This window comes from Phasianus colchicus, chromosome 3 (genome assembly GCF_987193195.1).
Source record: "Phasianus colchicus chromosome 3, bPhaCol1.hap1.1, whole genome shotgun sequence".
Lineage (NCBI taxonomy): Eukaryota > Metazoa > Chordata > Aves > Galliformes > Phasianidae > Phasianus > Phasianus colchicus.
Window position 1 is genome coordinate 74710793 of NC_143438.1, and position 22923 is coordinate 74733715.

Here is a 22923-nt window from a genome sequence, read left to right on the forward strand (position 1 = left end):
TTAATTGGTGATAATTGTCATCCAGCTTTACACTTTCATACAGGGTTACATACATTGCTTATAGTCAGAAGGAACATTTATGAAAGCATTATTGATAATTATGTAATAAAACTTCTTAGCTGCTGGCGTTTTTACAAAATTTTGCATTGAATATTACTCTCATGCAACACAAAGGTTGTGTCTGTGTGCAGTGTGTGTGCAGGGCATGTGGTGGTAGAGAGGGAAGGAGTACTGATGGCAGTGCTGATCCCCTGTACCTTCCTTTTGCTGGGACAACAGACCCAAACAGCACAACTATTATGAACACCTACACAATTTTCAAAGTGAGAAGGGGCTCATTGGCTTCCATTTGACAACGTGTGATGCTGATAAGCACACACATCTTTGGAGGACTCAGGGACCTGCCACTTTAAAAGGAAGCTCAGGCTCAGGTTATGCTGAGGTGTTACTGAGTTCGTCTGTCCTAGGATTTTGTTTAAATTAAGTAATTGCGGAAGTTGGCAGAAAGCAGCCACGGGGGGTGGAGTTGCACAAGAACCCATCTGTGTGTTTACTTGGGTGTGGGGACTCGTGTTTGCTCTTTATTTCATAGAATTGAAAAGATTTAATAAATTATGCGTGTCACTTGGAGTAACAAATCCTCTACAACTTGAACTCTTCCATCACAAACTATTCCTTGGGAAGGCATTACTCCTTCACATTGATCTATCCCGACCTGAAGGAGAGGCTGTGCTTTTGTGACCATCTCATGGATGCTTCTCATCCCCCATAACCTCTGTTACTCCTGGAAAGGAAGGAACCCACTGAGCCAGTGTATTGGTTTATTGGTTTATTTCCCACAAACGCTTGCCATCAATAGCTGGGCTGCAGGCAAACAGCACACTGTTTGCTTTGTCCCTACAAGCCTTGTGTGAGACACGTTCTGCATGTTAGGATTTAATCACTGATGGCAGTGTATTGGTTTTGTTATACACATAGCTTCTCTCTTCTGTTTCTCTTTTCATAGAATCATAGAGTTATAGAATCATTCAGGTTGGAAAAGACTTCGAAGATCATCCAATCCAACACCTACCACCAATACTGCCCACTGACCACATTCCTCAGTGCCACATGTACACGTCTCTTGAACACCTCCAGGGATGGTGACTCGACCACCTCCCTGGGCAGCCTGTGCCAATGCACTACCTCTTTTTTTGAGAACTGTTTACTAATATCCAACCTGAACCTTCCCTGGTGCAACATGAGGCCATCACCTCTCATTCTATCCCTGTTACTCTGGAGAAGAGGCTGACCCCCACTTCACCACAACCTCCTTTTGGCAGCTGTAGAGTACAATAAGGTCTCCCCTGAGCCTCCTCTTCTGAACAATGCCAGTTCCCTCAGTCACTCCCCATAAGACTTGTGCTCCAAACCCTTGACAGCTTTGTTGACCTTCTTGGGATACATCCCAGGTCCTTGCTGTCCTTCTTGTTGCAAGGCACCCCAAAATGAACACAGTACTCAAGGTTTTCTACTACCGATGCTGGTACATAATTAAGCATACATGAGTTACCTTATTCACTGAAATAAAACAACCGATGCTGCAGAAAATCTGCTGTCACACTCCCCGTGTGCCCTGAAAGAGTGGTGGTTCTGACAGCTGGGAGCTGCCAAAACAGAAGCTGCTCAAGCAGATGCTCCTGGAGGGCTCATGTACCTACCAAGCTCCAGGCAGTGCTGGCAGGGCCTCCCCTCCATGATGCATTTCAAGCCTCTACACTCCCATTCCCACTACTCCTCCCAGGGATCTCTTCCAGTAACTTTCTCATCTTCTAGTTGGAGGCCATCTATTCTTTACCACCTTCAATGTGTTAAGGTTGGTACTGTCCTGTGCTACCAGTGCCCTTTAATTGAAATTGTTCTGTTTGATTCCTGGTAGCCACTTCCTTGAGGAATACCTCCTCCACTCTGCACTGAGCAGACCCAGGACTCCTATGGCTGACTTCCTGTGCTCTCAGTCTTCTTGGGGGCCTTTCCCATTACCCATGAGCCTGCTGCCATGAGGCCATGCCCACAAGACCCACCACCCGTTCTGCAGCACCCCCTTCATCTCCTCTGCCTGGAGGTGCCTTTTATCGGTGTCCAGTTGTTTCTCACTGCCATGCCTGCAGACCTCGCTGCCCAGCCACCACCTCCTGCTGAGGAGCTCCCAGACCTCTACAAACTTTGTACTAACACACCCATTTCTGCCATTCCACTTCTCCAGTTTCATGTGCCACCCAAAATATCTAGTTCTGCCAAATGAAATGCCATTCATGGTCCAGATTACATCTAGGAAGCGACTCTCCTGTAGATGCATTCCTGGTAGCTTGTTTCCTCCCCAGTAATCACAAAATCACCAAAATTGGAAAAGAACTCTAAGATCATTCGATCCAACCGTCCACCTACTGCCAATATTTTCCCCACTAAACAACATCCTTTAATACAACATCTAAACATTTCCTGAACAACTACAGGGACAGTGACTTCCCCACCTCCCTCGGGAGCCCGTTCCAATACCTCACCACTCTTTCGGAGGAGAATTTTTTCCTAATATCCAACCTGAATCTCCCCTAGCGCAACTTGAGGCCGTTCCTTCTTGTCCTATCACTAGTGATGTGGGAAAATGTAATCACAGAATCATTAAGGTTGGAAAAGATCTCCAGTTAATGTTGGGATCTCAGGGCAAACCAGAGTCAGAAGGTAGAAAATGTGGCTCATGTCCATAAATATGAAAGCAGATTGGACAAATATTGTATTTTTATCTATTGTTACTGTCACATGTAGCAGAAGTATTTTGGCTACAAAGTTCTTAATCTGTAAGTCTCAGACTATTTCAGAAAACTTCTTCACAAAGAGCTGAAGTCTGGTGATTGCCAACTCAACCCAAAGTCCTTCCACGCAGATCGCTTTGTGTCCTTACTCTGACCAGACCTATGGTTGTATGAAATGATCACTGAACCACCTGCTCTCCTCAGGTCCCCAGAACAGCTCAAAAAGCTGCTGAGAACTGGGAGTTGTTTGCAAGGCACTGGGAAGAGGGAGAGGCCAACGAGTGTTCAGTACCGCTCCACTCAGCTGCCACCCACTGCAGAGTGAGAAGGACTGCAGAAAATAGCAACAGCCACTGTGGGTTCAGTTATGAATCATGGGAGGGACCTTTCTGTATCTGGTGACTCGGTGCTATGGCGACAAAAGCTCCACAAACACTTCACAGAGAGTAAGGTCATGTGTTTTCTGTTACTTCTCACGTAGGGTAGTGCTGCCTGGGAATAACCTGTGGCGGTGAATTCCTTTGAGTTGGTCCTTTTTCAACACTGCTCTTCTAGAATATGTTTTGCTGGGGTGAGTCTCTCACCCTATTTCAGATGTCATCTCTGATCCACTTTATCTGGTGGCTCCTTATTGCTAGTTACCTATGAACAACACAGCCCTTGTCATATTCTCTGGAGTCCCCATATCCGCCCTGAAGTAGCGTCAAACTTTGTACAGAGCCTAAATAGCAGCTGGAGCCACCGTGCCTTGTAACATGCAGGGGCTGACTCACTGCAAGCTTCATGCACGGGTGGGATGATGGCCCTTCATGTCAGTGTGTACTTCCAAACAGGACAAGAGGTCACTATGACCGCACAGCTGAAGTGAGAAGGGTGACTCCCAAACTATCCTCTTCTTCACCCCTTTAGGTGTCCATGTAGAAAAGCATTTGGCACACTGGCTGTTCTTCCAATCTTTCCAAATTCTTCATATCACATTTGTTCCTGAGTCACCTTTAATCAATGCCACTCTTCAAATGTTTACAACGGCTCTGGCGGCTGTGCTGATATAGCAGAGAGCAGCAGTAACCAAATGGAAAGATTAAATTCCTTGTGTTCACACTCCTAAAAAAAATGAAGGGTGAAGAAATGCTCTTTCATTGCCCCCGAGGTTGGTCTCTCTACAAGTACATTTCCCATTTCCAGACACCAGAGGAGCACAGAGTTCAGTGCTGACCACAGCTCAGCCTCTCCATGCAGCTCTCTTTGACATTAACAAGGGGTGCTACTGGGACAAAGTGATTTTTCTAGGTAACAGTCACATCCTGCAGACATTCAAACAAACAAACAAAAACCATAATGCTCTGGATGTCAAAAGTAGAAAGGAGTTCAACTGGCGATCAGACAACTTGGCAAAACACGCTGACTTAGAGGTTCGAAATGTCAAGGTGGATTCAAGCTCCAGCTGAGGAAGTCTGGGGCAGACTAGGAGATGTGGGGAAGGGAATGGCACTGTTCACTTCTTGCCTCGGTGCCTGGATGCCTTTTATTTTCTTTCCCTCATCAACACAGTTGACATGATGACTTAGGCCCCTTTCTGGAGCAAGCGCACCATGCATTTAATACAGCTCTTCATGTGCATGCATGGTCAATTTTCACTCCCTACACCTTTATCCACATTGCCCCCAGCCCGCCTGCCCCACAGTTACATGATGAGGGGAGGTGAGGGGCTGGGATGCTATCAGTACGGCACACTGGTGGGTGCAGGGTCCCCACAGGTGGTGCTGGGTGGTGTCAGCAGGGGGGGCCTCCTGTTAAACTCTGCTGGCATTGGGTTGAGGATAGCAGCATCAGTCCTTGCCTCGGTGCTACTGTGATGCTTGCTTGTGGTATGAGGAGCTTGGGAGAAGTAATACGAACCCTGCTGTTGTGTCAGACTTAATGACCACTTATTGGCCCATGCACTGTTGAGCAAAGAGACTCCCTCTTAATGAAGGTCAGAGTAAATAACAGTGTACAAATGATGTTTAATGGCTCAAAGTGATGCTGAGTCCTTTAAGATCAAGGTAAATGGTCGCTAATTATACTTGGATTTCTTCTTGCTCAAATGAGATTGACCAGTACACCACGAATCAAGTCCTTTCAGCCAGAGAAGATATTTATAAGTAAAAAATACACAATTTTTATTGAAAATGAAAAAAAAATACTTTGTCATCTTTGTGAAATAAAGGTTACAATGAAAGACTGTGTGGATAAATAAATACAGATCAGTAATATGCATGTAACTAGTAACTTACTATCTGTGTCTCCTCTGGCTAGGAAGATGGGACACACTACTCTAATTCTGCAGGTGGAACTACAGAGACCAGGAAGAAGGATGTGGCTTCTCCAGTCACACAATGGCTTGCTTGTCAAGTACGAAACACCTGAGTGGAAATACACAAACACAAAAGCCTGTTCATAAATGGGAATAAAATGCAAAAAGAATCAGCAAATTTTTCTGTTCCTATAACAGAAGGGTTACCTGTTGTGAGGATGAAGTATCAAATGTTGTATAACACCTGCCACATCCTTGACAGTCACCATCACTTATCACGCTGGTTCCCCCTGGGGGACACTGGGGGGGCTGTCGGCAGAAGCTGGAATCGGGGCTGTTTGTCAAGGAACGGTTTTATTTGATAAACTCGTTGGCACTTGGATTCCTGCTAATGGCAGAACTGAGGAATGAGCACATCAGCAGCGTAACCGTTTCTAAGCTGACTGCCAAATGGTTTCCCCGTTTTGCATTTATACTGTGCCAAGGGAGCTTCTCAGACCTGCTATAAGCCCTTCCTTTACTCTCCTATTGCTGGACCATGAAAAAAAGAGGCAGCTGCTTCCCCCAGTCTCTTTGTCAGCTCGCCTTCTATCCCACTATTTACCTTACTTCTTTACCTTGCAAACAGCTCACCTCTCGGAGCCTGAGCTAAGCCCAGCCCTTTTGTGCCCTGCAGTCATCGCTCCATCTTTAGGGGAAAGCTGATTCCCAGGAATGCTGTGCATGCACATACCTATCTGGGCGCTGCACCCACACCTGCCCACCCGCTAACCCAGCGCCCGCTGGCCCTCGCAGCCACATTCCAGCCAGCAGAGCGATTGCTCGCTAATTGTTACCTGTCAAACAGGTAAATGAGGCTCTTGGGCCAAGTCCAAACAAGCACATATTCCCACCAAATCCTAAATTTGCAAAACTTTAACCTTTCTGCAGCCCCACTGATTTTCACTGAGACTGATCAGAAAGTATGACGGGTGGAAAAAAAGCTCAGCGTTCGGCTATTTGTTGTGACGAAGCTCTCCTACACGTCGATACCTGCAGCAGGGCATAGCAGGCACCCAATGCACACAGTGTTTGCGACGGCTCCCACACCACGCGAGCGGCCTTCCAAGATCACAGCATGCTATGCTGATCCCAAAACGGCATCTGGATGGCGAAGGGATTAACATCTACAAACTCTAGGGGCTGGAAAAGTGAGTGTGCATGCAGCCTGGAGCCACGTGGGAGGGCTGCGAACTGGCATTTCCTGCTCCATGCACCCAGTTCAGACTTGCTCTGCTGACTGCAGCAAGAGGGTCTGTGCTCCCGGGCGCAGGCAGCGGCCTGTTACGGTCGCACAGTCTGTGAAGATGGCTGATGTTAGCTTCCTGAAAGGCCACAGAGGGAAAACGGTGCCAACCAAGCTGCTTCCGCCTAACGCTCACTCCCCGTGTCTACCTCTGCAGAACAGACGTTGCCCCGCAGCAGCATTCACAAGGAGGCAGCCTGCTCTTGTGGTAATATATTTCACGTGCATCCACGTCAAAGTGCATTAAAAGAAAACCCCACAGCTACAAATCCCATTAAAAACAGTGCAGGTGTCACTGCTTTTCTGTGCCCCCCTCTTGCAGGCTCCTGGCTCGGACTGCAGGCTCTCTGTGACCAGGGCCGTGGTACCACACATCCCCACACACGTGACACCACCTGACGGCACTTCTGAGCCCGTAACGTGACAGCTTCACCTGCGTGGTGCATTGAGTCCCTCAGCTGTCAGGGCCTACCCGACAAAGAGAGAGGGGAGAGTAAGTGGTAGAAACCAGTTGTTATTGGTAATAACAGAAACATGATCTCCCCAGCAAGATGGTAATCTTTCCCCACAAAGGCTGCAGATACCTCCATGGTACACCTGATTCTGACCCGTCTCTCACCTCAACTTTATCCCAGTTATTCCAGAATGCTTGGATCTCCCAGGCATTGCTTCAGACTGTAGGCGAATTCTACATTGGAAGTAACCTGGCAAAAGCAGTCATTACGCCACTGGAAAAGCAAATGGGTTTTTAGACTTTATTTGAAGATGCATTTAAATATATGTTTTTCAACTTAACAGAAGCTCTGGAATGAGAACTGTTTTTTGGAACAGGCTAATGCTTTGAACTGATTTTTATTTTTTCTTAGCTGACATGAGAACAGCTGTACTTGCACAGCTTCAGCTCATCCCAGCACCTTCCCTAAATGACACAAGATTTGCTCAGAGGAGATCCTGAGAGTTACAGCTGTGGTACCAGGTTTGAAGGAGCTGAGCTGAGCTCTGGGCTCCTGCAGACCCAGTGTGTCACCCACAGATTCCTACAGAAATTAGGAACTCCTCTGCAGTTTCTTCTCTATGATTCTCTCCTTCTTTTTGATTTGGGATTCCTCCTTTTTCAAATCACAGCGGGATTAAGCAAGCTGTCTGATCTGCTCCTTGCTCCTTGCCAGGCTCTGGCACAGAGTGCCTTCCAGCCTGCAGCCCTGTCACTGGGTTCCTATGCTGCATGGGTTGCTGCACTCTGTATCTTCAAGCTTCTACTGTCCAGGAGTGCCTGAAATCATTACTAATGGTTCCCGAAGGTATTTTGCTTAAGATAAAAGGGAAGATACCTTAAAAGATACAAAGCACTTCTGCTTAAAAAACACTGTGTGAAAGCTGACAGCTGTATTATTACTAATACCCACCTAGAACCAGTTAGAAATAGCTTGGCCAAAAAATATTATTCCTGTTTTGACAAACGTACTGAACGATGAGCATGATTTCAGGAATCTGCTGCTCCACAAAGGCTATTAGGACTCCTAGAGCAGCTGGGTTCTCTGGGCTGCCCTGCAAGATGGGCAGCTTATCCACAGCAGAGGTGGCTGCCCAGGGCTGTTGTCTCTCTTTTCCCTAAGGATTTTGTGAGGGAGCAAAATAGTTTGAAGTCTGAGGTTTCTTTCAGACCTGTAGAAGAACTTCTATGCCTAAAAGTCTGTTTGCTTTTCCCAATCTTCTTCCCAGATCATTACTTCTACAACATAGCTGCTATATGAAGGGGGTCCTCTTCCTTTGTTAGCTCTCATTGGGGAGACTGTGGATGACTGTGAGGGTTGGCCTCTTCTCCCATGTAATAGTGACAGGACAAGAGGTAATGGCCTTAAGTTGTACTGGAGAGTGGGGATCCAGATTGGATATGAAGACAAATTTCTTCTCAGAAAGAGTGGTGAGGCAGTGGCACAGGCTGCCCAGGGAGGTGGTGGAGTCACTGTCCCTGAAAGTGGTGGAAGAACCGTGGAGATGTGGCACTGAAGGACATGGTCAGCGGGCATGGGTTGGCTGTAGGACTGGATGATCTCAGTGGTCCCTTCCAACCTAAACGATTCTATGATTTAGCTTTTTCTCAGCAGCTGAAGAAGAGAGTTAGCTGTCTGGAAGGCTGGTCAACTGGAGGATTAAGGAAACCAGGCTACAAGTGCCCATCTGCTGATTGCCAGAAGAGCTGACTTAGGCCATCAGCCCACGCACTGCAAGTTACTGCCTACCAGCATGGGTTCTTCACATTACCCACTTCTGACTCCAGCTTGTGCAAAACAGCATTACTCAGAGCTGGTAACACAGGAAAAAAAAGCTTTCTAGCTCCTCTAAAGCTCACAAGTGAACCTCCCTGCTATTGCTACTTGGTGTCTTTGTGAAGTGCAATACCGGTTGATTTAATTGAGAGGGTGTGTAACTGTAAATACAGCTTTAAATTGTTGTTTAAGATTTGAAAAAGCAAATGTGAGGACAAGAAAACATGCTCTTCCAGAAAGTTCCAAAACCAGCATTCCCGAATGAAAGTATGAATGAAGGATTCTCACCAGTGGAAAATAATTGAGCAAAATAGATGCAACCCTCATTAAACAAAGCCCTGATTAGTTCAGTGGTGCCAGTGATGCAACTGATTTGTACCATTTTGCAAATCTTTCTTTTTCCACAGGTCGAGCCCTTGGGTTCACGTAACACAGGCAAGTTATTTGAAGAACTCTTTGATTCTTCAGTTGTACACCAAGGAACAGCTTGAGAGGGAACTACTGGGATGCTGACAGACGGATTGTATGTTTTTTAAATGTCATGATTCTAAAGCACCGTGCAAGGAAGGGGCTGTGACTGCCTGTGTGCACTCACTGCAGAGTCCAAAGCAGGGTTTGAGGCTCAGGGTCTGCAGACTGTGTTCTCTCACCTGCTGCAAACACAACATGAAAGAGGTAAAAAGTCATAAAACAAAACTTGTGCATGTGTTAAAAAGGGATGGGAAAGAGAACTCAGGCCTCAAACACCTTTATGTTTGCTGTGGCTAAAGACACAGCAAGCATCTCTGACACTGCTTCTGTGCATTATGGGGGACTTCGTTACATTGCTAACACTATGTTATCTTCCTACCATCACACTGCCTGCTGCCCACAGCAGTTTCTTTACTGCTGGTATCAAGGGCAAGAACTGATTAGACGGGCAGAGGTGCCTGTGCTCGGGGGTGAGATAGTTCCTAGCCACTAATTAGCCGCTAATCCCGTGCACCGAGGTTCCCACAGACCGTGAGGGCTTCCTTGGGTGACTTTTCAATTAGCATCATAACACCCCGAGCTTTGAATGCTTTGTGTATATTTATCTTTGCTTGCCATTGTCAGGGCCAACGAACGGGAATTAAACCAATTTAAGAGCATCTGTCTATTATTTGGCAGCTATTAGCCTAAATTGACATAATCCTCCTCCCTGCTGAGAGATAGATACATTTATATTAACCTCGGTGTGACTTGCTAGGATTATTCCACAGAACATGCGAGAAATCGTACAGATACCGCTAGGAAAGTGGAATTTTATCACGTACAGGAGACAAGTGCCCTTATAGCACCGCTAGCGGCAGCAAGCTGGGCCGGCCGAGGCAGGCAAGCGTTGCTACTGGCTACTGCCCCATCGCTGCTGGAATGTTAACGACTGCTTTGTCATACCGAGGGCACCTAACAGCCATCCCACCCAGCTCAATAGGCACCGCAGCCCAACTCCGTTCAACGCAGCCCAGGGCTGCGGCCGGTGCAATTCCCTGCATTAATGGGCACTCTCTGAGCAGAGGCACTTCAAAGCACCCTCCTCAGGCTCAAAAGGCTCTCCCCATCTCAGTACGATGGGCTGTTTACACTGAGTTAATTGTCGTGTGTGTAACTGGCCTGAGAAGATGCTCAGATAACCTCGGTCTGCCTTCCCCTCTCTCAGCCTTGTTTGGAAGTTCTGGAACCCAAAGGGAACAACAGAGAGGAAATCATGCCTACCTGCCCCCATCTTGCCAGGCTGGGTTCTGAGGGCCAAAGCATCTTCTTTAACCCCAGGCACAGCCGACAGAGCTTGAGCCAGCCTTGCAATCACTTCCAAAGCTCAGAACAGTGATGCAGTGCAAAGGGCAACTCAGAACGACCGACATTCTTCATAGCACTGTCATAAAAACCAGGAACGTCTCCTATACACACATCTCTTGAAGGAAAGATGGCCATTTAACCTGCAATGTAGAAAATACCTTCTTGATTGGACAGCTGCTCTCATTCATAGACTTCCATGAAACTCGGTGGCTTCACTGGGACTACGGCAATGCAGTGCTGTGCACCTGCAGAAATTCACTGCTACTCCAGCCACTGGAGGAGGCTGACAGGCTCAAAGAAACAACTGCTGCAAGAGCTGTGGGTGATGCTATGTCTCTGCAATGCCAAGAGACATCACACGAGGCAGCCACATGTCAGACTCCAAGAGAAGAACTGGGCTGGGCGAATGCTGCAATTAATTTCTCATGCTTACACCTGTAAGGCTTTCATTCATCCCAAACAGAAAAGACTGCTTTTCGTGAGCTTTCACAACTGCTAAAACTCAAAGCTAAAACTGAGTTACTGCAAAAAGAGGTGAGTCTGCCTACAACTCCTGTTCTCTTGCTTTTGTTGTTTCCATCACTCCCACAGTTTGGGAATGGAGTTTTACAGGGTCAAACCAGCCCACTTACTTCCCTGAAAACTAACCCTATTGAAAGCAAAGACAAAACAGCTGTCTGGAGGGTGAAAGAGCAAGGTTGCTGATCTGACAGAAGAGGAAAGAAATGCCTTATCTAGGGTAAGGAGAAAGCTCCTTTGGGCAGTCACATATTCTTCCACTAAGCTAAGTCAACCAGTGGCAACTGGAATGCTTTCAACCTGTTAGACCTCCCAGAAAAACCCATGCTTTGTTCAACTTCATTGTAAGAAGGGGGGTTGAAGCATATTGTTACCAAGACATTCTCATCCCTTACCTTACAAACAAGGTTGCAGGACAGCCAGGATGACAGGACCTTCTGACATTCTTCTATGTGCTGCTTTTTTCTCAAGTTGCTGCATGTTCATTACTGTGACCTTGAGGCTATCAGGGAAATCCCCATTACTTCCTGCTCCACTGTGCTGTGATGCCAAGCTCAGTGCTCACTGCCTACACTTCATACAGGAGAGAAATAAAGATGAGAAAGTAAAACCTTGGTGGGGATGGACTCCATTCTGCCTGGGTTAAGACCTTTCCTTGAAGCCAACTACAACATTGCATCATCAGCTGTCCTGTGTAAATACTGGTGTCAGCTCAGAGTTATCCGTGCAACCTTTAAATTCAACCTGTGTAGCACAGAGGCTAAATCAATTGCTCTGATAAGACAAGATGAAGGCATTTGCATTTAAAATCCTACATTTCACATGTGGGTTGTCTATTTAGTGAGCACTGTTCATTCTGAATTCTTTCCCTTTGCACTCTATCTTTGTCTTTGCTATTGATTTAAGCTAAAAAGGGCAAGGCCAGGCTGAAAAAGGCACTATGCACTCTCTGAGGCATTGTCTGGGAGGCTACAGGAGGCTGAGGCAGTGCTTTCAGAGAGCAGTCAGTTAGGGCTAAGGATCTACAAGGCACTCAATGCTCTGGCGCTACTTTGTCAAAACATGTAGGCTCTGCCTGTACAGTTTAAAAATAAATGCATTCTAAACTGAAGAACTTGCTGGTTTCATGGGAATGCAGGCATACTTTTGAGGAGTTGGGCTGAAGCATTTAGCAAACTACCTGTCTGCTTCTGGCACCAGCCTGAGAGATGGGCAAGGGCTAATAAATTCCTAGTTCTGCAGATTCTTCACAAAACCTTTGGCAAAGTGTGTTGCTCAAAAATCTCACGTACAAAATGGAGAGGTGCTGTACCTACCTCCTCATATCTGCCTTGTGCTCCTCCTTTGAGAGCTCCACAGGTCAGGAACTGTCATGGACAGCTGGTATCTGGGTCAGAACTTGAGCAACTTCACCAAAGCTTGAGCAACTTCATCCTGATACCAACCCTTGTCTCTGCCCCAGGGCACAGAGCCTGGAGGCTGTCAGTCTGGCCTCCCTCTCATACAGGTTTACTGGAATGACACAGCCAAAGCGTATGAGTTTTGCCTCCCTTTCCAGGCAGCTCAACTGTGGTATTAATTAGGAGTGATTTATACTCCCAGCAATGGTAAAGCAGAGCTTGTCTTCCCCGGAGAAGTTCTAGTAATGAGAGCGAAGTTTACAGTGAAATAAAGAGCAACACACATATCTTACTCCCTCCCTACCCTGCAGGGCTATTGCTCATGTGTGGGAGCTCAAGAAAAAAGTACTAAAGAAACGTAAATGTAAATCTGCTTGCTTTGCCCCTCACACCCAAGCACACCATATAAACAAACAGCCATTGCCAGATACTCTGTTTTCTAGTCAAATAAAGAGAAACAAATACTCAGCATCTCTGTGGCTGGAGCCATACAAAACTTCTTCACCTTGCTTAGGAAGAAGCTAAGATTTCCATCCACTTGGGAAAAAGGAAAAGAAATAAAAATGTAAAGAAAAAACACAGCTGTTGTAAATCCTGCTATTAAAAAAGGGACTCAGAGAAACAAAGGTAAGGTTAAAAATCAGCATATGCCACAGTCATGGGACGCAGCCAAAGGAGACTGAATAAGCTCCTAACTCCAATCTGTTAAAATACAATATGAAAATCAATACTGGGTTGGGCAGCATAATAATGCACACAGGTAACAGTGATAGTGTGAAAGCAAAATCAGGTACAAAAGAACTTGGGACCTGCATGTCTCAGTATGCTCCACGAGCCCAGCTCCCAGTCTGTCTCTCCCAGCACAACAGCACAGGACAGGACAGAGCAGTCAGCACACCTCCCTGCCTGGCAGGGCAGCTCCACCAGCAGAAATCTACTTTCACAGCAGAGACTTAGCAGTGATAAAGCAGGCTTGTAGGTGCATGCAGGGCATGTGCGCTGTACAAACATGGTATTGCTGAGATGCTGCGCCTGATAGCGCAGGCTGATGGAGTGACTGCACGGATCTACAACTGGGGGCTTCCCCATGCTACAACCTGAGCGATCCTGAGGCTCCTGAGCAATGAAGAACCAAACCCAGACAGCAGAGAAGGACAAAGATTATGCTGATAAGCTCTAAGCCTACACTGCCCCAAAGCCTGATGGAGTAACACTACATACTCACAATACTGCCTTTATATTTCTGAACAAGATCAGTGGGACTGCTTTCTTCTGAAATACTGCTCTATTTCAAAAAAGAATGGCAGCAAATAGCAGAAGGACTTATGCCTATCCGTAAAGGTGCTTTAACAGGAACAGAGACACGTGGCCTAGTGACCCTTCCATAGAACAAGGCACAGCAGAGATCTCTTGGCTCCAGCAGGGGCTCCTTTTGTGCCAGCAGACCATCCTCTTTGCCCTCTGCCACAGGGACAACTGAGCAGCAGCCTCAGGGCGATCAGCCTCCCCTCTTCTCAGCAAGCCTGGAAAGCTGCCTTTTCCATTCCCTGTGATTCTTTAAGCACCTTGCTACTTGATTAAGGCATCAATTTATTTTGAGGAAGAAACACATTGCTTCTAAGCAAATCCAAAACTTTGTTTCCAGCTCCCATTACCCTGATCCGAAGTGTTTCTGTGGAATCTCTGTGCTGAATTTACTCTAGTTCCCGAATGTGGGAAAAGTAAACAAGCAATTGTTTATATGCCATCCTTCACCTTCTGCGCATTGGAACACCAGAGCCTATTTTAGGACATACTGTTACAGTAAGAAGAGATGCACTCTTCATCAGCTTTTGACGGCCTCTTATTGCAGGCTGGGGTGACAGATCTGTGGAGCTTCTCTGTTTTTTAAAAACACTCAACTGATGCAGAGACATATGAAGCTCTCAGAGATGTGATCAACATGTGAAAACCTATTTCAGATTCCTTTCAAATGATGCTCTGCAAATCATAATGATTCAAGACAGACTGATGAGGGCTAGGAGCAGAAGCCCCAGCAGGCAATGCAGAGTGCCATTCCTGCTCCCCTGTGAGAGCTCTTCAGCCAGGAGCAACCATTCATCCAATTGTTTGTTCAACTGTGTCATTGAAAAAAAGAAAAAGAAGCTTTTAATTATGAAAATAAAGATGGCTTTCAAAGTACTACTGCTGACAGCCAACCAAAAAAACCCAACCCCACAACAAACTACGAGTGTTCAATGAGTAATTCAAGGGAAAAAAAAAAAAAAAGGATAGACAACTATTAGGACAATTTTCTTCTGACATTCCTCAGGAACTCTTCACAACATAAACAAACTATAAGCATTTCATCTTTCTCCCCAAATAGCTCAAGTCAGGATTACTCAAGATGTGTCTGTGAAGCTGCAGATTTGTTCTGTGATGATGGAGAGATCCTGGTGACTACCACAAGAAGTGAGACAAAGCATCACAAAAATGCACTCGATATTCTTCTCAGAGATCAGGTTATTTATGTCCCACAGCTCTACCCCATTGTGACACAGTATCCATTTCAGCTTAATTAAGGTATTTATAAGTCCCAGGTCCCACAGCACATCAAGCTGTCTTCTAGAGATGTTTTCTTATTCTTTTTCAGGCAGAGTTTTTCACTAAAAGCAAAACCACAGCCATTAGGTGACCTAACCGTAGTTTCCCCTTGTCTCAAAACGCTTGGCTGAATCACTGGAAAATACTATCAGAGATCAAAGCATCTGCAGAAAAGTTATCCCTGTGTATTACATTCTGTTGAATTGGTTTCAAACCGGTGAGTAATCTTTATGAAATGGATTGGTACTGCTAATCAAGAAGCTAATATTCCAATCTATTGTCAGACTTAGCTACCTCCTCAGACGTCTCCATGTCTCAACCCAGAAAGGAGTGCCACACTCTGAGGTATTTTCACCACTAAAAATGATTTCTGTTTTAAGTTGAAACAAGGTTCTGTGAGCAATACTGCCTAAGACAGGCATTGCAGATATGTAGGCTATTTACATAATAACTCTGGCATCTTTCAGAATCATGAACTCTACACTCATAATGAGCAAATAAAGCCCCCCCTTTTCTTCTTACATGGTTCCGTGTTGCTCTGAGGGCTGTATAAGACATGCAGATCAGCATTTCAGATAGAAGTGGCACGTGTAGCCCGATGCCTTGCACTGTGGCCAGAAGTGCTTGATCTTAGAATCATAGAATGGCCTGGGTTGAAAAGGACCTCAAAGACAATCTAGTTTCAACTCTTCTGCCCTGGGCAGGGTCACCAACCACTAGACCAGGTTGCCCAGAGCCACATGTTCCATGGTCCTCTGTGCTGCTCAACTGCTGTTGCCATGCATGATGTGAAGGCATTGGAGAGCTCCAGGTTCTTATAGAGATCCCAGCTGAGCTGTCTGGGAAGCACAACAGGCAGTTTCCAGGCAGCAGGTAGTTGCCACTAGTCACAGAGCCTTCCATTCTGATGGCACTTCCATAGTTTCATTGTGAAACAATACAAGTAACCCATTGTTACGATTTTGGTTACTTAGGATTACTTTCTTTACGTTAAATGTTAATAGTGTAGCATAATCCATTATCAGAACATACAAATGATCCATTTGGAGTATAGGGGAGCTGCGCTAAAATCTATTTATTTTCCATTATGTGATGGCGTCGTTGAAGTCAGTTGAAGATCAAGGTCTATACAAATTCCAGTAAATATAGTTTCATATAGAAGATAACTACAAAGGGAGGGCTATGGAGAGGATTAACAGTAAATGCATTACAAAATTAGTAGGTAGGTGGTTGGCTTTGAACTTACTGCAAGAGAGCATTTTATATCAACAGCCATCAATGACAGAGAAACACACAAATAAAAATACGTGGTAATCACTGCCTACTGCAAACACTTGTTTTCAAACATCTGCGCTGTCACTGAGCTGCCTTACAACGCTGTTTTGACATAAATACTTCTCTAACATCTTTTATCACACAGACTTCTTTTAATAGTCTTCTGAAAGATATTTTAGGTACTTACTGCAATTAGTAAGCTGAGCTGAACCTTGTTTGTGCACCCTACTTCCTCTGCCCAGTGCTGGCAAGTCCAAACAGCGCTGATGCTGGCTGCTATGGAACACATCACGTAAACACGAGGTAGATGGTTGAATTCTACACTGAATCCTTACAATAACAAGCAAAAAAAAAAAAAACCAAAAAAAAACAAAAAAACACACACCCTCCTAGCTTCTATACATAGAAGTAAACAGCATGAAAAAAATGACCTGCTCTTTTAGATTGTTCCTGTACACTCCAAAGACAACTCCTAGACTTATAAAAATATATTGCATGACCATTTTATTGTTGGCCTACACAGCCTTTATTCTACGAGAAGCAAGACTGGCCTGGCCTGAAATAATATTAGATGATTTTTTCAGTGACTAACAGATTATGGAGCTCATGAAGAATGAGCACTGGGCTGGATGAGACAGGACCTGTTTGACCTGCTCAGCTGGACGCTCACAATTGAATTCCAGTTTGCAGTCTGGAACAAAATGCTCATCCAGAAAATGATGAGCCCAATACCTACTATCTACTTAAAATAATTTTCAGGGTATATTTTTCACCTAAGCAAGTCTCAACTAAATAAGCTGTCATCTTCAACAACGTCAAACCAAGAGTTCATTACTGCATTTTCCACTTCTGTTCCTTACTTTGACCTTGAACACTTCTGCAGCCACTGAGCAGTAATTCAGTCTCCCAACTGCTACATTGGAAGCAATCTCTCCTGAGAGCAAGCTGCTAAAGGCGGTTTTGTAGTTGACCCAGTACTAGAACAACAAATTCCATTGCAGTCTGAGTTACAGTTTGGGCTTGGTCCAGGACTGCAGATGGCATCAAATGCTGTTTTCTTCCCTGCAAAATCATACATCAGTAGAACTTGGGGAAGTTGACATTTTCAAAAGTGTTCATCACTGATCTTCCTTTCCTTTTTCCTATACATTTCATAGAGGGAAAAAAAAAAAAAAAAAAAGTGAAAGCCACACATCCAAACGTTTCCCTTAATTTCAAAAAAGTAAAAAGGGAAAGAGGATACCTGAATTGAGGTTAATCCTATTTACAGCACTCAATTAGGGTAGCCTTTTCAGGTCTCAAAAGCCTCTTTCAACATAATATCAATATTTGTGAATGAAATCTTATCATTTCTGCAGTTAGCAGTAAGGTTTCATTAATTTAAACTGTGATAGGACTCCCATTATTCCTGCAGAACAGCTCACAATACCTCATGATAATATGCCTGGGAGGCTCAACTTGTTTTAAGATGACATAGTAATTCTTTATACAAAACAACAGCACTATTTGTAGAGAAAAAATTACTCCTCTTCTCTTCTTTGCTTTGCAAAGTCTTATAGCTTCCTCAAAACATATTCTACAAACTGACTTATACAGGCATTGTCATGAATAACAGCCTACAAACTGAGAAGTTCAATACCAGTATCTGCTGTCCACAATTCAGGCCACATTAGCAACTTTTGATGGGATTTACAGATTGCATAATGATTCTTCTTTCCTGTGACTGAAAATGAAGGAAGGCTAAGTAATACTTTGTGCTCAGTCCAAGCATCATTAATCTAGCTAAACTACATTTCTAATTCTGTTAAGTTAAAAACATAACGGGGAATCTGGCAGAGGGATTGGAACAGATGATCTTTTGAGGTCCCTTCCAATTCCTGACATTCTGTGATTCTGTGATCCTCACGGGACTACACCTGAGCTGACTTAAAACTGAGCTATACTGATTTGGCTTTATTTGGTTAGTTACCATGAATATAGGTAAGAGCTGAGAAATAGTAACAATCGTTTGTGCCTGACTGTGATCCAGTAATATCAAAGACTTTAAGGCGTCAACCTTGATTTCCACTGCACTGAAAGAGGATCAGATCTCCAGAACGCAATTCTATGTGGTTACAGACACATATGCATAGACAAACATACAGAGGTTGCTCTGAAAGTAATGCGTCCTATTTATTTCCACGGAAACTACAACACAGAATAACACTATTTGATAGAGCAAATTCCCAGCTACAAAACACTATTTTTCAACACAGCCACCACCCTTAGCTGATTCACATGGAATGAGCTGGTTGAGGCACTCTTCATTTTGTGGGCTGACAGCTGTGCATGGCCATCCAGAATGTGGCTTTCATGTCATTGCTGCCACTACTGAAACGCACCACCCGCCGCCTCCCTGTGCTCACATCCGCTGTCAGCAGGTGCCATTTTTCCTGCATGGAGGAATTTAATTCCACACCTCTGCTTCATATGGACTTTCATGTCAGACACCATTTGTCAGATTGCCCTTCTACTGCTATCTGTCACGTAGCAAAAACACGTAACGGATGTTGGTGGGAAAGTTCAGCCTCTACTGCCATACCAACATCCACATCTGATGCTGTGGGCCAACAAAACAAAACAAAACCAGAGAATCAAAAATAGGAGGCATTACTTTTGGAGCAGCCCCCACACTTGGTTATACAGATGCTTGTTTCCGTGGGCACCTTTCCGCTGTGTCCTCACCAGCAGAAGCAAAAGGTAGAAAAATCCCTCTGCTAGGCCACTAAAAATTCATTCAGCTACTTAACCTTCCCGCAAAGGTCACCATGCGATATAACGGCCTATTTTCCCTACACGCAGCACTATTCGTAAGGCAGAGGGAAGCCCGGGAAGATTCCCGAGGTGAGGAGCTGGGCGGGGTGCCGACCTGCCCCGCCGGGGGGACGGGGATCGAGCGCAGGCGCTTCCTTTCTTCTCTGGCTTCCGAGCTGACCCGAGGAGCCCTCGTCCTACACTTTCCCACCATTGGGTGACAGCCGCCGCCCCCAGAGCTCCATCCGTCCTTTTGGACATCGTGGCGCAGCGCGCGGTTGTTCCGCAGCTCCGCGGTGCTGAGCGCCGTGCGGGCGCCGTGCAGCTGCTGCGGGCGGCCGCGCCTCGACCGCCCGCGCTCAGACCGCGCAGCGACGGGAGCGGCACCGCCAAGCCCAGCCGCTCCCGGCTGAGACGGAACCGTCGGAAAAAGCCGACCGGCACAAAACCCCTCCAAACCGGCAACAAACGCCCCGTCCAACGAGGAGCCCGGCTGCCGACCGCTCCCCGAAGGCCGCGGCGCCCGCGGGGCCGTTCGTCGGCAGCCACCGAGCGGCCGCCACCTGCCCGAGTCCCGCCGCCCCGTCACGCCCGGCCGCCCGCGAGGCCTCCCCTCGGCCTCGGCCGTGCCGCCTGCCGGGGGGCCGCCACCCGAGCGCCAGCGCGGCGCCGGCCCTCCCCTCGCTCTCTCCCTTCGCTCGGCGGCGGCCCCGCGGTGCCTCCCGGCGCGGCGCGGCGCGGCGCGTTACCTGGAGCTCGGCGGCGCCGTACCTGCGCGCCTCTTCCAATGGCAGCGCACCTGCCGCCCGCCCCGCCCAATCAGCGCGCGGCTCGGCCCTCTGCCCCGCTCCTTTAGTGAAAGAATCCGACGCCGCTCGGAAAGTTACCTGCGCGCGCCCGGCCCGGCCGCTCTCCGCGCCGCTCCCCACATGCGAGGGGGAGGGGGCTGGGGCCGTACCTGCGCGGCGCTGCGCTGCCCCGGCGGCGGAGCGGGGCCAGGGGGGCACGGCAAGCAGAATTACCTGTAGCTCTGGTTCTGCCGCGCCGGGCGTTCGCGCGCACCTTCACCTGCACAGACCTGAAAGTCCAGTTCCACCGGGGAGACCGAGCGCCGGGAAAGGGGAGCGAGTTCATTGGAGCAAACATGTCACAAGAGACGGACAAGTAAGTGCGCCCGGCGCGGCCCGACCGGTTGGATGTGTTCCGCCGGGCCGAGCAACGCGCGGCGCCCGCCGCTCCGCAGCGTGCGGATCCGGTTTGGTTTGTTTCGTTTCTGCCTGACTTTGGTCTTCTTTCGGGGGACGGTCTTCTCCCCCTCGCCTCCCCCCACCTCGAGGATCTCCACGCAAGGCTGCGGGCGCCGAAGGCACGGCCGTGCGCTGCCGCCCCGCACGGAGCACGAGGCGCCGCCGGCCCCGCGCCCTGCCGAGCCGTGCCCAGCCGTGCCCGCGCCCTCGGCGCTCGCGAGAGCCGCCGGCCCGGCCTCGTGCCCGGCGGCCCCCGCTTTGTTCTTCCCCGTAAGGCCGCTGCCAGGGGACGCCCCGAGGCCCAGGCGCAGGAATGCGGCGCGGGCCATCTTGGTTGGGTGCGGGCGTCGGGCGGGTAACGGGCGGAAGATGGAGGCGGGAGGTAACGGGAGGGAAGATGGAGGCCGGGCACGGCGGGACGGCCGCTCGCTGCCGCCGGTCCGGCCGCGGAAGGTGCGAGGCGCTCCCGCCGCCTGCCCGAAGGGCCTTTGTGGCGCGGGAGGCGGAGAGGAGGGGCCTGCGGCGGGGCGAGGTGGGGAAGGGCGCGGGGCCGCCTGCGGGGACGGCGGGGTTACTGGCGGAGAGCGGCAGCGGGGCCGGCCGCTGTGCCACGGCGGCGGGGCGAGCTCGGCCGCGGCCTCCTCGAAGGTGGCCGCTGGCGTGAAGCGAGGCCGAATGGCGTCGGGAGCTGGGAAGGGAGCTTGGAGCTCCGTGAGCGGCGGCGGGAACGAACGCCTGCGGAGGCCCCGGTGAGGGCCGCGGTGATTGAAGTGCGAGGCGGGGAACGAGGACGGAGCTCCGAGGGCTGCCGCGGGGCGGGGAGGATCCGGGTGCGCCGAGAGCTGCGGGGCACGGACGCACATCCCTATGGGCGCAGCCCGGAGCTGTGGGAAGCTGCAGCAAGGCCTCACTCACGCGCGAGACTACAGGAATGAGGGCGAAAGTGCTTTTCCTCTGGGCCTCGACCGCAGCCGGCCCCAGGGCTGCCCTTCGTTGCGCAGCATGGCGTGGATGTAAGCTGCAGATGGTAACACCGGTCCCTCTGTTCTCGCTCCCCCGATGGTGTCACCACCGAAGGGACCCGCAGACAGCAGCACTGCCTCTGTGCGGGCGGGCCCGCGCTCTGCCTCTGGTTGGTTGGAGAGCTTGAGAAAACTTAGAGGTGAGGGTTTGGGAAGGAAATCAAAAGTAAAGAAATCCCCTGAGCTCTTTGTATACAAGTGTAATGTGAGAAGACAAATAGATGCATTTTTAGAAAGATGACCGAGTGGAATGAGGAATTAGATTAAACTGAGATGGTGCATGGGTAGGTTTTTTTTTTTTTTTAAGGCTCTTATACCCTATGGAAACCTAATCCAGGGAGTATGACATTGTGCTCCTTCACATGGCCCATTCTTTATGTAAAAACAAACCTTCCCTACAGACAAGGCTGGACAGGGAAGTCGATTACTTAAAGGTCAGTTGATTTGTCAGTGTTGGGCATGTTTTCGTGCGGTTTGTGCTTGTAAAGCACTGCGGCAGGCAAGTGGTCGGCGAGGGACACAGAAGGCAGGAAGGGCCGTTGCAGTGCTGCCTGCATCATCCTCTTTAAGTGAGAGAGGTGGTGGTGGGGTGAGAATGCTAAAGAGCAGGTCACTGGATTCTAATGCTAACTGAGGGGGCTTGGAAGGGGAGATTATCCCTAAGATACTGTGCATATCTCCCATCTTTCCCCTTAGCTGTGCTGCTTAAGCTGGGTCTTGCCTGCTTTCTTCCTTAAACTCCTATCAGTTAGAGGAGATAAGACATGGTTTCACATGCATTTCTCAGAGGTAGTACTGACTTAAGCAGGCTGTGACCACTTGCTGCTGCCTCCCTTTGCCTCCCCCCCACCTCCCCAGCGATGTGAGTAGAGATGTTTGTGCAGCAGCAGAGCTGGCTAAGGGAGTGCTGGGCCAGCATAGCCTGGCCTGCCATTGGCAGATATTTTTGACTTCTTTTTGACCAGCTTCTTGTCGGTCTGGCTACATCATGCCATCCAGTGATGTTCTAGGGCATCAGAGGGAGGGCAGGCAAATGACTGGAGCTAAAGACAGAGCTGCTTAAGCTAGAAGCTCTGCAGAAGGAAATGTGGTTCTGCCTTTCTGTGAGTGTTCTGGAGACCCATGTGGCTGCCCGTTGTTACCCATTTCTCAGAGCTATTGCAAGGGAGCTTTGAGTTGGCAGGGCCAGGGAGCATCCTCTTGGCAAGGTGTCTGCATTCTTGGGTTCATGACTGCATTTGCAAGCTGAAGGTTGTGCTTGCTGTAGTGTGCAGAAACCATTAATCCCTCCAGAACGCAGCGAGAACTAATTTGGTGACCTTGGTACTTGTGAGATTTAACGGGGTGCTGGATTGCCGCTAGCCCTGTGAATGAGGAGCAACCCCACAGAGCTGTCCTATCTGTTCCCAGTCTTGGGTGAGTGGCAAGTCCCTCAGCGGCTGGCACTGATGCTGCATGATGAGTGGGGTTGGAAGCAAGCCTGAGCGTGCTGACCTTGTGGCTTCAGCCCCAGCTGGTCAGGCTGCAACATCTCCAGGATGCAGAGAAGCGACTGAGGACAGGGGGCAGATGGCGTTGGGGTGTGATCAGACCAATCATGTGAAAGAAGGCTGGGGGCAGCCC

At 48.3% G+C, this 22923-nt stretch overlaps 1 protein-coding gene and 1 long non-coding RNA gene across 9 annotated transcripts in view; one reads left to right on the forward strand and one right to left on the reverse strand.

Moving 5' to 3' along the window:
• Window positions 1-497: 497 nt before the first annotated feature.
• LOC116227655 (uncharacterized) lies at window positions 498-16566 on the reverse strand. 5 transcript variants are annotated; one of them, XR_016465269.1, is made up of 3 exons: window positions 16426-16566; window positions 5296-12492; window positions 498-5197 (listed from the first exon to the last, which is right to left on the reverse strand). It is a non-coding gene; the product is annotated as an uncharacterized LOC116227655 (long non-coding RNA). The 5 variants fall into 5 exon arrangements; XR_016465266.1 differs by having other exon boundaries at window positions 15486-16566; XR_016465268.1 differs by having other exon boundaries at window positions 5296-11553; window positions 12297-16566.
• Window positions 16567-19716: 3150 nt separating this feature from the next.
• The window catches only part of GRHL2 (grainyhead like transcription factor 2), a 63917-nt gene continuing 60710 nt past the window's right edge, over window positions 19717-22923 (forward strand). For all 4 annotated transcript variants that reach the window (XM_090137851.1, XM_090137852.1, XM_090137853.1 and 1 more), the window contains exon 1: window positions 19717-20195. In XM_090137851.1, the coding sequence (XP_089993977.1) occupies window positions 20176-20195 (20 nt within the window). In that variant the 5' untranslated portion in view covers window positions 19717-20175. The remainder of the gene's footprint in view (window positions 20196-22923) is intronic.